This window comes from Sciurus vulgaris (assembly GCF_902686455.1).
Source record: "Sciurus vulgaris genome assembly, chromosome: 15".
Taxonomy (NCBI): Eukaryota; Metazoa; Chordata; class Mammalia; order Rodentia; family Sciuridae; genus Sciurus; species Sciurus vulgaris.
Window position 1 is genome coordinate 4238393 of NC_136476.1, and position 13746 is coordinate 4252138.

General features: G+C 40.6%; 1 protein-coding gene across 2 annotated transcripts; it reads left to right on the forward strand.

Annotated features, from left to right (window-relative positions):
* Positions 1 to 1712: 1712 nt before the first annotated feature.
* On the forward strand, positions 1713 to 13023 carry QNG1 (Q-nucleotide N-glycosylase 1). Of its 2 annotated transcripts, none has more exons than XM_079112336.1 (4): positions 1713 to 2422; positions 3447 to 3706; positions 6224 to 6419; positions 8508 to 13023. In XM_079112336.1, the coding sequence occupies exons 2-4, from the start codon at positions 3533 to 3535 to the stop codon at positions 8738 to 8740; spliced, it is 603 nt and encodes a 200-aa protein (XP_078968462.1). In that variant the 5' UTR covers positions 1713 to 2422; positions 3447 to 3532; the 3' UTR covers positions 8741 to 13023. The 2 variants fall into 2 exon arrangements, with proteins under 2 accessions (XP_078968462.1, XP_078968461.1); XM_079112335.1 differs by lacking the exon at positions 1713 to 2422 and adding an exon at positions 2439 to 2997 and having other exon boundaries at positions 8508 to 13016.
* Positions 13024 to 13746: the final 723 nt, after the last annotated feature.

Genomic DNA, 13746 nt, shown 5'->3' on the forward strand with positions numbered 1-13746 from the left:
AAAATACAACATCAGTTTCTCTTCCTAATAGCACAGTTTTCTGTGGAATTTTTCTTTCCCCATTGCATGAGAGAGCAATCCTGGTCCTTGGAGGTTCTTTACCACCCAAAAGGGTGGGCATCTGACTTAGGCTTGGCCAATCAGGTTCCTTCTCCTGGGATTCTCAATCTTGAGCAGAATGATGCAAGCAAGTTGTAATAATTAAAGTATTTTTTCAGCAGCACTACTATAAGAGAACTTTTAAGCAGTTACTGTTTTCAATAGTTCAAAACTGCTTGGTTCCTGTTTATGAGTCTTGTTGTCTGCCTTTCCTTCCATCCTGTGAGCTTTTCGTAACTGTTTGATTCTTTTGCTTAGCGTGTTTCTTTCTCTCTCTCTCTCATTCATATTCTATCTCTTCTTCTCTCCCTCTCCACTTCCTGGCTGCCATGAATGGAGCAGCACTCCTCTGCCATACCCTTCTGCCATGATGTTCTGCCTCATCTTGGGCCCAGAAAAATGAACTAAGGCCCACCATTGTCAGAAACCCATGGTCAGAACTTCTGAAACCATGAGCTAAAATAAACTTTTCTCCTTTAAACTGTTCTCATAGGGTATTTTGTTCACACTGATGAAAAGCTAACACACACAAGGGAAGCAAAATAGTTGAAATGTCCTACAATATTACTTCTCTGCATAACTCCTTCTGCATATATGAGAATCTACAGCTTCTTCTCTAGCAGTCTCTATTGTCCATTCATTGCTCTAACCAACTTTTTTTTTGGTACTGGGAATTGAACCCAGAGGTACTTAACCACTGAGCCACATCCCCAGCCCTTTTTTATATTTTATTTAGAGACAGGGTTGCACAGAGTTGCTGAGGGCCTCACTAAATTGCTGAGGTTGGCTTTGAACTCCCAATCCTCCTGCCTCAGCCTATCGCCTCAGCCTATCCAACCACTGGGATTACAGGAGTGTGCCACTGTGCCTGGCCTCTAACCAACTTTTGCAACTGTTCCTCAACAATACCTCATAAACCCTTTACTTTTTTAATTAGCTGCCATAGACTATCATTACAGAAAATTGAAGATACATCTGTAATTGTTGCCAAGAGCTTGATATTTAATTTGCCTATTCAGAATGACGGTTCTTTTGATGACTGGAATAATCTAACTTCGATAGTATTCAGGAGGGGGAAATGTGACAGAAACATAGGATCATACACCACTTTGTTAACCTTTAAAATGTATGCTTACTGAAGTAAAGAGGACATGATGATCCCTTCAATCCAGCGCTGTGGCACACACCAGTAATCCCAGCTAATGTGATAGGTTAAGGAGGCAGGAGAATTACAAATTCAAAGCCAGCCTGGATAATTTAATAAGACCCTAACTCAAAAATAAAAAGAGCTAAGATGGGTTAATCACCAGGTTAATATGGATCATCACTAAATTGGCTTCTATACCTATTAACAAAGAGGTTTTTATTTTGCTGCTGTTCCCCCCCCCCCCCCCCCCCTTTCCCTCGGTACTGGGGATTTGACCCAGGGACCCTGTAACCAGAGTTACATCCCCAGCCCTTTCTATGTTTTATTTGGAGACAGGGTCTTGCTCAGTTGCTGAGGCTGGCAATCCTCCTGCCTCAGCCACCCGAGTAGCTGGGATTACAGGTACGCAACACTACGCCCTGCTAATAAAAGTTTTAAGGTGATACTTATTTCATTTTTTAAGGTCTCCTCAGTAGGGCTATCAATATCCACTACCATAATGGCCTTCACTTGGGAGGACCGATTAACCCAACCATTGAGTCTCAGCTGAAATCATTGCTGGGATGGGGGCTGAGCACCAAATCATCTAGTTTCATTTGCAAAACGGGGGTCACCAAAGCCGCTTTGTCATTATCCCGACCAGACGAGATTCCGAAATTAAGCACAGGCAACAAAACCTTAACAATTTAATACACTTGTGTCATCTATTTCCCCAAACCTCCAACTAATCCTAAAGGTCTCCAAATGAGCCAGGAATTTAGTAAAGGAAGGGATCCACCTGTCCAGAAACTGGGATAAAGGGACCGCAGCTCGGTGCCGAATTGGGGGTAACTGGGCCCAGGTAACCTAAAGAGACTGCCTTGATGCCTGTCGCAGCCAAGGAACCGTAATGCGGGAAGACGCTGAGGGGATCTCGCCCAGATTTCGCCCTCCGGGAGAGGGCCGGAGCCGGGTGAGAGCAACGCGGTATACCAGCGGGAGTAAACGCTACCGGGACAGGGCGGCGAAGCGCAGCGTTCGTGACCCACCCTCCCTAAAGCGTGTGGAAGGAGGCACAAAATGGCGGAGCCCCACGTACGAGGGTGGGCGACTCCCTGCCGGCGCGCGCCGGACCCTTCCAGACGGCTTCCGGACCTTCAGAACCGGAAGCGAGGCCTGGAGCGCGCCCGAGCGAAAGTAAGTGGGGCGACTTTCCCGGAAGTGCCTGCGGCCTCAGCCCTGAGCCCGGCCCCACGGTTTCCAGGGTTCCTTGTTTTGAGAGTGCAAGAGGAGGGAAACTGCAGCCTCTCAGCTCGCAGTTCTCAGTGCCACTTTCGGGGAGGGCGGGGCCCGGGACCTTGGCCTGTGTTGAGGGGGAAGAGTGTGGCGGACCCAAAGTCCAAGGAGTCATTCCGGAGTAGGAAAGAGGGACAGAATGGACAGTCTCCTAACTCCTAGGGAGTCCGCTAGGTTTATTGCAGAAAATAGTAGGGATGTGTTCATTGATAGCGAAGGCGTGCGGAGGGTGGCTGAAATGTTGCTTGCCAAGGCCTCGGGGCCGGAGTTACGCGTGGAAGGGTGGAAAGCTCTTCACGAACTGAATCCCAGGGCGGCCGACGAGGCCGCGGTCAACTGGGTGTTTGTGGTAGACACGCTCAACTTCTCCTTTTGGTCGGAGCAGGATGAGCACAAGTGTCTGGTAAGGTACAGGGGGAAGACCTACAGTGGGTACTGGTCCCTGTGCGCCGCAGTTAACAGAGCCCTGGACGAAGGTGGGTGCCCTGCTCGCGGTTAGACCCAGCAGTTTACTGGGGCGGGTGTCCAGGATCGGGTCGGACATTAGTATAGTGCTTTCAGACGATCTTGAAGTTCTTCCGCTGCTTAAAATAAAAGCACGAGAGGAAGCAGATTCAGTGGAAAATAACATGTTTTCATTATCTCACCGTAGGAAAAAGAATGCCACTTTAGTGACACCTGAAGAACAAAGGGACAGATACTATAAAACGTGTAAAAACGCGTGTGATGTTACATTGCAATAGTTAGAAATGGGGAATAAGTAGGAGATGAGGGGTTAGCTTTTGATTGTTATTCATCTACGTTTAATGCACTTCCGCTGCACTTACTTGGTTTCACATTAATTGCATTTTATAAAATCAAAGGTCTGTCGGATTCTCAAAGCATGACATTGTTCTTCTGAATTTTTATATTTTTCTCTCTAAAGGAATACCAATAACTAGTGCCTCCTACTATGCCACAGTGACCCTGGATCAGGTTCAGCATATATTTCGTTCTGACACAGACATATCCATGCCTTTGATAGAAGAGAGGCATCGGATTCTCAACGAAACTGGGAAAATTCTGCTGGAGAAGTTTGGAGGCTCTTTTCTTAATTGTGTCCAAAAAAGTGAAAAAAGTGCACAGAAGTTAATGCACCTGGTCGTTGAAAATTTTCCTTCATATAGAGATGTGACTCAGTTTGAGGTGTGTTTTTTTCTGTTCAGCATTTAAGAAGTCTCAATAATTCTCTGTGGTAATTCTTTTTCTTCCAGAATTCATTTTAAGAATAAAAGCTTACTCCAGGTGTGGTGGTGGACGCCTGTAATCCCAGCAGCTGAAGAGACCAAGGCAGGAGGATGGCATTTGGAGGCCAGCCTCAGCAATTTAGGGAGACCCTGTCTCAAATTAAAAAATTAAAAAAGGACTGGACATGTAGCTCAGTGGAAAAGTGTCCTTGAGTTCAGTCCCCAGTACAAAAAAAAATAAATTCTTTCAAAGTTCAGTATATGTATACTATGTGTTTTCTTCCTCATACTCAGTATGCTTTCACAATATTATTTGTTCATGGTCTAAAAAGTTAAATAAATGTTTTTATTTATTTTTGATACTGGGGATTGAACCCCAGGAATGTTTAACCACTGAGCCACAGCCCTTTTTATTTTTTATTTTGAGAGATCTTATAAAATTGTTTAGGCCCTCATTAAATTGCTGAGGCTGGCCTTGAACTTGTGATCCTCCTGCCTCAGCCTCCCAAGCCACTGGGATTGAAGGTGTGCACCACCATGCCTGGTCAAGATTTTTTAAATTGCAAGTGACACACACACACACACAACTATAAAAAACTTAAGCAAGAATTTTTAGATGGGTATTTGGGATAGGACCATACCAGATTAGGGATTCAAATGCCACCAGGATTCAGCTTTTCATCTTTGCCTCTGTTAGCTCCATTTATCTATAAACTTAACTTTCTCCATGCAGTAAAAAAGGTTAATTTCCATGAATTTTGCATCTTATTTCTTTGGTCACTGGACAGAGAGGAGGGAGACACTTTTTCTCAGTGCCAATTCTAAAACTCCTGGACAAAGACTGATTAAACTGGCACACATTATGACCAGCTCAGTGTTGCTGCTGGAAATGGAGGGGCAGAGAGGTAGTTCTTAGAACAGAGTCTGTAGGCCACTATTGAATTTCATTCTGTTTTATTTTGATAATGCAAAGGTTACTTTGATATTTATCTTTGTCTTCAAAGTATGTCATTTTGGAAATTATGAATCAAGTTCCTTGGTCCATTCGTTGAGTCTAATTATGATGAACAGTATATAAAAGAAATCCAACTGCTAGTCATGTAGCTGATAATCTATTTATTCCAAAATCAACATAGTTGTAGTACAGCAAAGACCAGGATTAAAATTAATGTGACTTGGGGCTGGGGTTGTGGCTCAGTGGTAGAACACTCGCCTAGCACATGTGAGGCCCTGGGTTCAATCCTCAGCACCACATAAAAATAAAGGTATTGTGTCCACCTGCAACTAAAAAATTTTAAAAAATTAATGCAACTTTAGGATGAAATGAATTGAGAACACTTTGTAGTTGGTTTACTTGCAAGTTGTCTTTGAGTTTTTGTGGTGAAAAGTGAATTGTTTTTGTAGTGTCTATTTCATTTACCAAGATGTAGATTAATTTTAAGGCAGATGCATTTTAAAATGAATGTTGATACATGAACCATTTCTCATGAGTGCTCACAAGTTTTTACAGAACAATCTCCCAAATGTAACAACAAAAATAATAAACTCGCTGAAGAATTCTTTCTAGGCGTGGTGGTGCACACCTGTAAGCCCAGTGGCTCAGAAGGGAAGGAAGATCAGAAGTTCCAAGTCCACAAGTGAATAAAAAATAAAAAGGATGGGGGTTTTGTCTTAGTGGTAAAGCACCTCTGGCTTCAATCCCCAGTACCCTTCATCCCCCCCAAAAAGGTTGATGTGAATTATGTTGCAATCAGATACATACATATGTTCTTAAACTGAAGAATCTTTCAAAAAGCTACTATCTAGATGTTAAAAATAATAACCAGTTGGGGACTGGTGATATGGCTCATGCCTGTAACCTGAACTACTCAGGAAGCTGAGGCAGGAGGATCACAAGTTAAGACCAGCTTGGGCAATTTAGTGAGAACTCATCTTAAAAAGAAGGGCTTGAATGTAATGTGGTTAAAGTACAACTGGGGTCAATTTCTAGTACTAAAACAAACAAACAAAAAAAACTAGTTGAATTTTAGTGACACTGACATGTATATGAAGTAATGTCATTGCAAAAGAATATTAAATAGTACCGGGATTACATAATTTATATTTTATGTTCCTTGAACTGGGAAGCAAATTTTGAGTAACAGAGAACTATGTGTTAGATTCTTTTATTTTATGTAAAAGGTCTATAAATTCTAACAGCAAGATTATTCTGCCCTTGAAACAACTTTTTTTTTTTTTTTTTAAATTGGGGATTGAGCCCAGGGGCACTTACTCAGCTACATTCTCAGGCCTTTTTATTTTGCTTAGGACCTCACTAAATTGCTGAGGTTGGCCTCAGACTTGTGATCCTCCTGCCTCAGCCTCCCAAACTGTTGGGATTACAGGCATACGCCATGGCACCTGACACGTGTCTTTTTAAAAATAGCATATGTAAAGCTCTCAGATGCTCTGGTAACATTTATATCTTCTCCATCAGGGGAAAAGAATTTCTTTTTACAAACGGGCTCAAATCCTTGTGGCAGACACTTGGAGTGTGTTAGAAGGAAAAGGAGATGGCTGCTTTAAGGATATCTCCAGTATCACTATGTTTGCTGACTATAGATTACCTCAGATTCTTGTTCACCTTGGAGCCCTAAAATACTCAAATGACCTACTGAAGAAGCTTCTCAAAGGTTTGCAACTTTAACTCATTGTTTGCTATTCTATAGGTTGTTGTTAAAGCTGTTTAATTTCTTTCACAAAAAAACTCCTTTGCTTAAAAAAAAAAAAAGGCAATATTGTTAAAAGTATATGTGAAGAAAAGTGCAAGGGCAATTGAAATTTAGGAAAAATGTCTCTTGTTTATACTATGGAGTGTGGATATTGTTGAAAATCATCCTATTTGAACATTGCAAGAGCCTAAATAAATACAATCTAAATTGATATTACGTGAGATACACAGTATAGGTGTAATATTTGAGGAAGGTTAATTTAGCTGAAAGGACACTGCATTGTAATATAAAGGGGAATGAGAGGCAATATTTACTGAAATTTGAGTCAGAAGGCTCTAACATCTTCCCCACTAATTTATCTTCCACAAATGACTCTCCTCTCTACACTTCCTGTATTTATTCACCATTACGGCATATGATTTTTTGGTCGGGGGGGAAGGACTGGGAGTTGAGCCTGGGGCCTCACTCACACATGATCAGAAAGAACTCTGCCACTAGGCTATATCCCCAAACCCTTTTCATTTTATTTTTTAATTTTGAGACATGGTCTCACTAAGTAGCAAGGCTGGGCTCAAACTTTCAATCCTCCCGCCTCAGCCTCCCAAGTAGCTGGATATACTTTTTGATATCAGGACTGGGGGCGTACCCAGGCATGGTGGTTCACACCTGAAATCTTAGTTACTTGGGAGGCTGACACAGGAAGATGGCAACTTCAAGCAACCTGGGCAACTTATACAGACCCTGTCTCAGAATTTAAATAAAAAAAAGGGGGGGGGGGGGCTGGGAATGTGACTCAGGGATAGAGTGTCCCTGAATTCAATCCCCAGTACTAAAAAAAAAAAAAAAAAAAAAAAAAGGACTGGCAGTGTTATTGTATATAAACTATGTAAATTGGATGGAGATGTTTGTGTAAAAATTACTTAACAAAATATTTCTTTGAGCTGGGCATGGTGGTGCACACCTGTAATCCCTGCTACTTTGGGAGACTAAATCACAGAATAACAGAAATGTTTTGGAGCCAGAAGTCTAAAATCAAGGTGTTGGCATGACCACCCTCCTTCTGAAGGCTCCTAGGAATAATTCTTCCTTACCTCTTCCCACCTTTTGGTGCATTACAGGGCTTCATAGGTACTGTAAAGCTCCGTGCAAGGTTGCAGACTGGTGGCCAGAAGCCAAATATAGCCTGCAAATGTTTTGTTCCGCCTGAACAGTGCTTGAAGCAGTTTACTCTATCTGCCTGATCCCTGCAGGCAATTCAGTTGATGAACTGTACTGTACTCTCCCTGGCAGAGTGTAGCCAACATCCACCCTTCAGAATTAGATATGTATATCCTGGGGATGGGTACCGAATAGACTGGGGATCTTAGGTGAGATATTTAGGCAGAGCTGGCTCCATATTCAGGCAGAGCTGACTAAAGGATCCTGAATCCAAAGAACAGTAATGGTTTTCTGTGCTCAGGTTAACAACTTTGATATCCTGCATTTTTCCTGATGCATCTATGATGTCCCCAAGACAATATTCAGCCAACTGAGGAAAAAAGGTCCTGTTTTTTGGGCCCCAAGAGTCTTTCAAAATTTGCAATAGAATTTTTTCCCTGGTAGCAAATCCACTTTTAAATCTTTTTAAAATAATAATAATATAGTAACTATTATTATTATTTGTGGAGCTGGGGACAGAACTCTGGGCTTCATGCGTGCTACCAACTGAACTACATTCCCAACCCTTAAAAAATAATAGACTTGTTCTCATGTTTTTCTTTTTCCTTTCCTTTTACTCTTTCTTTTCTTTTTCTTTTTTTCTTTTCTCTCTCTTTTCTTTTTTGCTGTCATATTTTTAAATTTAGAATTATTTCATCTTCATTAACATGTTTATTTGGGGAGCTAAAATACATAAGGTGTGTGCAAGGTGCTTGATATGCTAGGTCCTGGGAATATTGAGAGAAACAAGCCAGACAGGGCCCCAGTCCTTGTGAAATATAATTTGTAATTTTGCATTAATGTCTGAGTTTAGAAAAAAATTTTTTCACTCCATTTTTTTAACACTTGCAGGAGAAATGCTCTTGTATGGGGATAAGCAAGAGGTGGAAATCAGAGGGTGTTCCCTGTGGTGTGTCGAGCTGATCCGGGATTGTCTTCTGGAACTTATCAAAAGAAAGGGTGAAAAGCCTAATGGAGAGATCAATTCCATTCTTCTGGATTTTTACTTATGGGACTACGCCCGTGACCACAGGGAAGATATGAAAGGAATTCCATTTCATCGCACACGGTGCATTTATTATTGACCCTGAGTGTAAACTGATCCAAAGAAAACTGCACTTTTATATCATATAATCATTTGTACAATTTTGCTCTGATATTAAGAGAAGGTGGTAAAGGTTATGGAAACAAGAAAATTGATTATCCAGTCTCACTTAAAAATTTTTTTCTTGTCTGGGCATGATGGTACAACTTCTGATCCCAGCTATGTGAGAGGTTGAGGCAGGTAAACCCAAGTTTGAGGCCAGCCAAAGCCACTTAGCAAGAACCTGTCTCAAAACAAAATAAAAAAAAATTTTGAAGGGCTGGGGGTAAAGTTCAGTGGTAGTGCCTCTAGGTTCAGTTCCCTAGTACCAAAATAAGTAAATAAATAAATTGATAAATAAAAATTTTTCTTTGATATATCATTGTGTATTCCTAGCTTTTTCCTAAAGTGTTTTTTTGTTTTTGCTTTTGTTTGTTTGTTTTTTCCTTTTTTTGGTACCAGAGATTGAACAAGGGGCACTTAACCACTGAACCCATCCCCAACCCTTTTTGATATTTTATTCAGGGACACATCCTCATTAAGTTGCTGAGTCTGGCTTTGAATTTGAGATCCTCCTGCCTTAGCTTCCCCAGCTGATGGGATAAGAGGGATATGTCTCTGTGTCTGACTCTGTGCGTGTTTAGTTTAGACAATATTTTCCCTTTCTGTTCACATATGGTTGACAGAAAGAATAAAGGAACTTAAAATACTTTCTTTGAATTCCAATTTTAAAAAATGTAATCATGCCTTATAATGTGATTAATATTCAGTGATAATATTCCCTCCATTCAATTGATACCTTTATTTAACTTGTAATAATTTTCTTTCTTTTTTTTTTTTTTATACTGGGGATTAAACCTAGGGGCATTTTACCACTGACTGCATCTTCAGTTCTTTTTATTTTTTATTTTGAGACAGGGTCTCACTAAATTGTTGAGGCTGGCCTCACACCTGTGATCCTCCTGCCTTAGACTCCCAAGTTGTGGGGATTACAGGTGTAGGTGTATGCCACCACACTTGGCTGACACAATTATAAAAGGCTTACCATAAGTTATCATTTCTCTGTTGCAGAACTCAAAGTACCTACCAAGTACTTATTTCCCATTTCCACCACCACCTTCCTTCTAACAGAATTAGTTATCTAAAGTAATTCCACTTTCCTTCATGTCCAGGATAGATTGGTTCCAGGGCACTCTCTGCCACCATACCAAAATCCAAGACCCTAAATAAAGACTTCATAAATTGGCATAGTATTTGCATATAAGCTATGCACATTTTCCCATATACCTTAAATCATCTCTAAATTACTTATGATACCTAATACAGTGTAAATGCTATATAAGTGGTTGTTATACTGTATTGTTTAGGGAATAAAAAAAGAGTTCAGTCAGAATATTTTTGATTCATGGTTGGTTGAATCCACAGATGCAGAACCCACAAATAAGGAAGACTAACCATACCTCGTTGGCTTGCTTTACTTTGTGTAAATCTAAAATACATGCCCTTTCCCCAAGCACTTTACTGCCATCTGCTGGAAACGTTTTATCATGTTCCAGATGACAATGACTCTAAATGAGGCCTCCTAGCATTGTGCAATAACCATAAGGAGTTTGGTGTCTGTCTCTTCCTTTTGTGACTCAAGAGACGCTGATCTCATGCCCAGTTCCAGAGGTAGATCTGGCATAGTGTGAATGATTTCTTGTTAATGGTAATCCTATTTCCTTGTCTGTGATTGCTTTGGTTATGGGTAAATAATTTAGTTTTAGTCAGTGATGCTAGAGGGAGAGTCTACTGGGGGGTTTCTGGAAAACAGTTCATCACATTCAAGAAAGATGGCTTAGCATGTGCAAGGCCATGTGTTCCATCCCTAGCACCCCACTCCACACATACACCAAAAAAAAAAAAAAAAGAAAGAAAGAAAGAAAGAAAGGGTCATAGAAACTTGATGAAGCATGCCTATAATCCCAACTATTTTGACAGTTTAGGATTGTAAATTTGAAGCCAGCCTCACCAATTTAGCAAAACCCTGCCTCAAAATAAATAAATAAAAAGGGCTGGGGATGTAGTTCATCAGCAAGTACAGGACTCTGGATTCAATCCTCAGTATCTTAAAAAAAAAAAAAAAAAAAGACATAGGAGATAGGAGAAGGTCCCTCTTCCTCTGAAGTGATATTGTCTCTAAACACCACAATTGAAACTATAGTAGCCAGAGTATGTACCTGCAATGCCTGAGCTTATTCTATGGACTGAGATAAACATGTTACATTTTCAATTAGTTTTCTGTAACTTGTACTAGAAAATATCATGATAATTTCCCACATAATCTCTCTGCTCCTGCCATCTTTCCTGTACATTTTCCTCTCCTCTTTTCCCCTTTTCCTCTTCCCTTTCCCTCTTTTCTCCCATTTCCTTCTTTTGTTCTTCTCTTCCCTTCCTCCCTCTCTTCTGTCCTTTCTTCCTCTTCCCCCCTTCCTTTTCTATTCCTCTTATCCCTTTTTCCCTCCTTTCCTTGTTCCTTCTTCCACTCCATTCCTTTTTCCCCTCTCACCTTCCCCCTCTTCCCTCAGGTTTCCTCCCTTCTCAACCCTTCCTTCTTCAGGCTGAGCCAGCTCAACCTCCTGCTCCTCTATTATGGAAAAGACAGAAAAGGCAATTCAGGGCATTGTGGTGCTTCAGGTGTCCCAGACCTTTTCTCTTGTGCCATTAATCATAGCCTGAACTCATGATCCAGGATATCTGCACTCTGACCCCTCAGAAGAATTGAAAAAGCAATGAAGTTGAAGAGTACAATGAAAGGGTTGACAGCTACCACATTAGTTTACATCAAACTAACTAGAACTTGGTCAACTAACTGCCAGGGAGGCTAGGAAATTAGTCCTTATTCTGGACATTGGTTACCAGCTAAACTATGTAAGGAATGTGGATGGAGATTGGAAAACAGCAAATTTTCGTGGCGAGTATGGATTTTATCATTTTCATACCTTATATAGACCAAGATAATTTAAATAACATTTATGTTGTTGTAGCCAACGAGCAAAAACTGCAAGAAAATAATCTCCAAGCCAATCACGTAAAAACCAAAAGAAACCTTTATTACAGCTGGCCAACGACGATCGCCCAAGCACCTAAAAGCAGTGTAAAAAAGGGGGGGGGGGGGATCGCACCTGGGGTCGATAACCTACAGCATATACAGGAAAAATGACGTACAAGTGGTGTGACATCGCCCGCTGGGGTTAGTAGCCAATACAAGCAAGCCAAGTTTTACAGAAGCAGACAAAAGCAGTTAGCAGTTAAAGCATACTGTCAGGGGTCGGGGGTCTCTGGGCAATTTTTAACTCCCTTAATCTAAAGGGCCATGACATGGATTCCAGGAACTGCCTTTCTGGCTGCGGGGGGGTGGGAGGGGAGCAGCTAATTTTCCAACTTGGAGCAGTGTAACATTATAACAGTTATAACAGCCAATGATGATCATTTTTCATATTTATTAGTTCATTAAAGATTACAAAATGATAATGTAATTCTAATATTCTTGGTTTTGTGGGTCTCGTATGGGGATAACTTTTCTCTTTAAGGTAGGCTGGAGAACATAATACAGAACCAGCTCCTGAAATTCCAGAAGAAAGTGGAATGTGGAAATACGTTCCAGAAGATTTTTTCAGTTGTGTAGAATTCTACACACTCTCTTAAAGATGATGAAACTATACACAGCCCTCTGCCAACTCCTTGGAGGACCCCTCCATTCAGTTATTTATTTATTTATTTTCCTCATAGTGCTGGGGATAGATTTATTTATTTTCCTCATAGTGCTTTCCTCACATTTGGTAGGCAAACGTTCTACCAGGCCTTCCATTCAGTATTTTTAAATACAGATTTACTTCATTCTTTTTCAGTAGTTACCCAAGAATTTATCTTCCTCTACAAACTCAAGTAATTTAGCAAAAGTATTTTGTTAACACCTACCAATGAAAACAAGCAGATTGGATTTATTACTTGTTGCATTCCAGGGTGTCTTAATAAGAGAATGACTTGGGTGAGGATCTAAGAAAACAGGGTTCTCTCTAGATGGGCTACTGTCAAAGAGCTGGGGCAGTTCTACCATTGGCTATTTCAAATTTTATCTACAGGGAGAGAAGACTACAGCCAGGAGGAAGAAATTTATTAGTAAAGAAATTGGCAGTCACTTATGTAATAGAAGAATGTTTGGAACTTTGTATATGACACAGTGGTCCTATTTTTGTCTGCACAAAATTATGAAATTTTGTCTCAGTTTATCATGGACTCTAGTTTTTGTTGTTTTTGGTACCAGGGATTGAACCCAGGAGTGCTCAACCACTAAGCTACATCCCCAGCACGCCCCCCGACCCTGCTTTTTTTTTTTTTTTTTTTTTAAATAACATAATGTCAAAGACTTGTGGAAATAGATTGCCCAGGCATTTTTTATATTTTATTTAGAGATTGGGTCTTGCTGAGTTGCTTTAGGCCTCACTAAATTGCTGAGGCTGGCTTTGAACTCGCTAATCCTGCCTCAGCCTCCTCGGCTGCTGGGATTACAAGCATGCACCACTGCACCCTGCAGACTCTAGTATTTCTTATGTTGGTATTAGTAAAAGAAAATTTCTGAGATATTCTAAATTTAATTACAAGAGCCAGAGGATGGAGGGAGGAATAGACAAAGGAAGTTAAATCTGTTAACAGCTGCAGATGAAACTAAGTAAAAAGACTGTTTCATATTCCTGAATGTATGATGAAAACTTGACTTTAATCCCATCACAGCCAACCAGCAGGGCCATGATGCTCTGTTTACATATAAAATTTCTGGATATTAACTATTCATGGAAATGACAGTAACTTCTCAGGTATTACCCTCATATCCCAAAGCTCTTCCTGCTTCTCGTTATTCTACCCATCTTATCTATAGCCAGTGTAGGTTCAGTGTAAATCACTTGTTCTGTCCTTATCCAAACTTCTTGTTATAAAAATAATCTTAGCTCTAGGTCTACCAGATAT

Coding starts and splice junctions, on each gene's coding strand:
- QNG1 (XM_079112335.1), top strand. CDS start 2,661: ATGGACAGTCTCCTAACTCCTAGGGAGTCCGCTAGGTTTATTGCAGAA. Junction 2,998..3,446: donor TAACAGAGCCCTGGACGAAG/GTGGGTGCCCTG, acceptor TTCTCTCTAAAG/GAATACCAATAACTAGTGCC. Junction 3,707..6,223: donor GAGATGTGACTCAGTTTGAG/GTGTGTTTTTTT, acceptor CTTCTCCATCAG/GGGAAAAGAATTTCTTTTTA.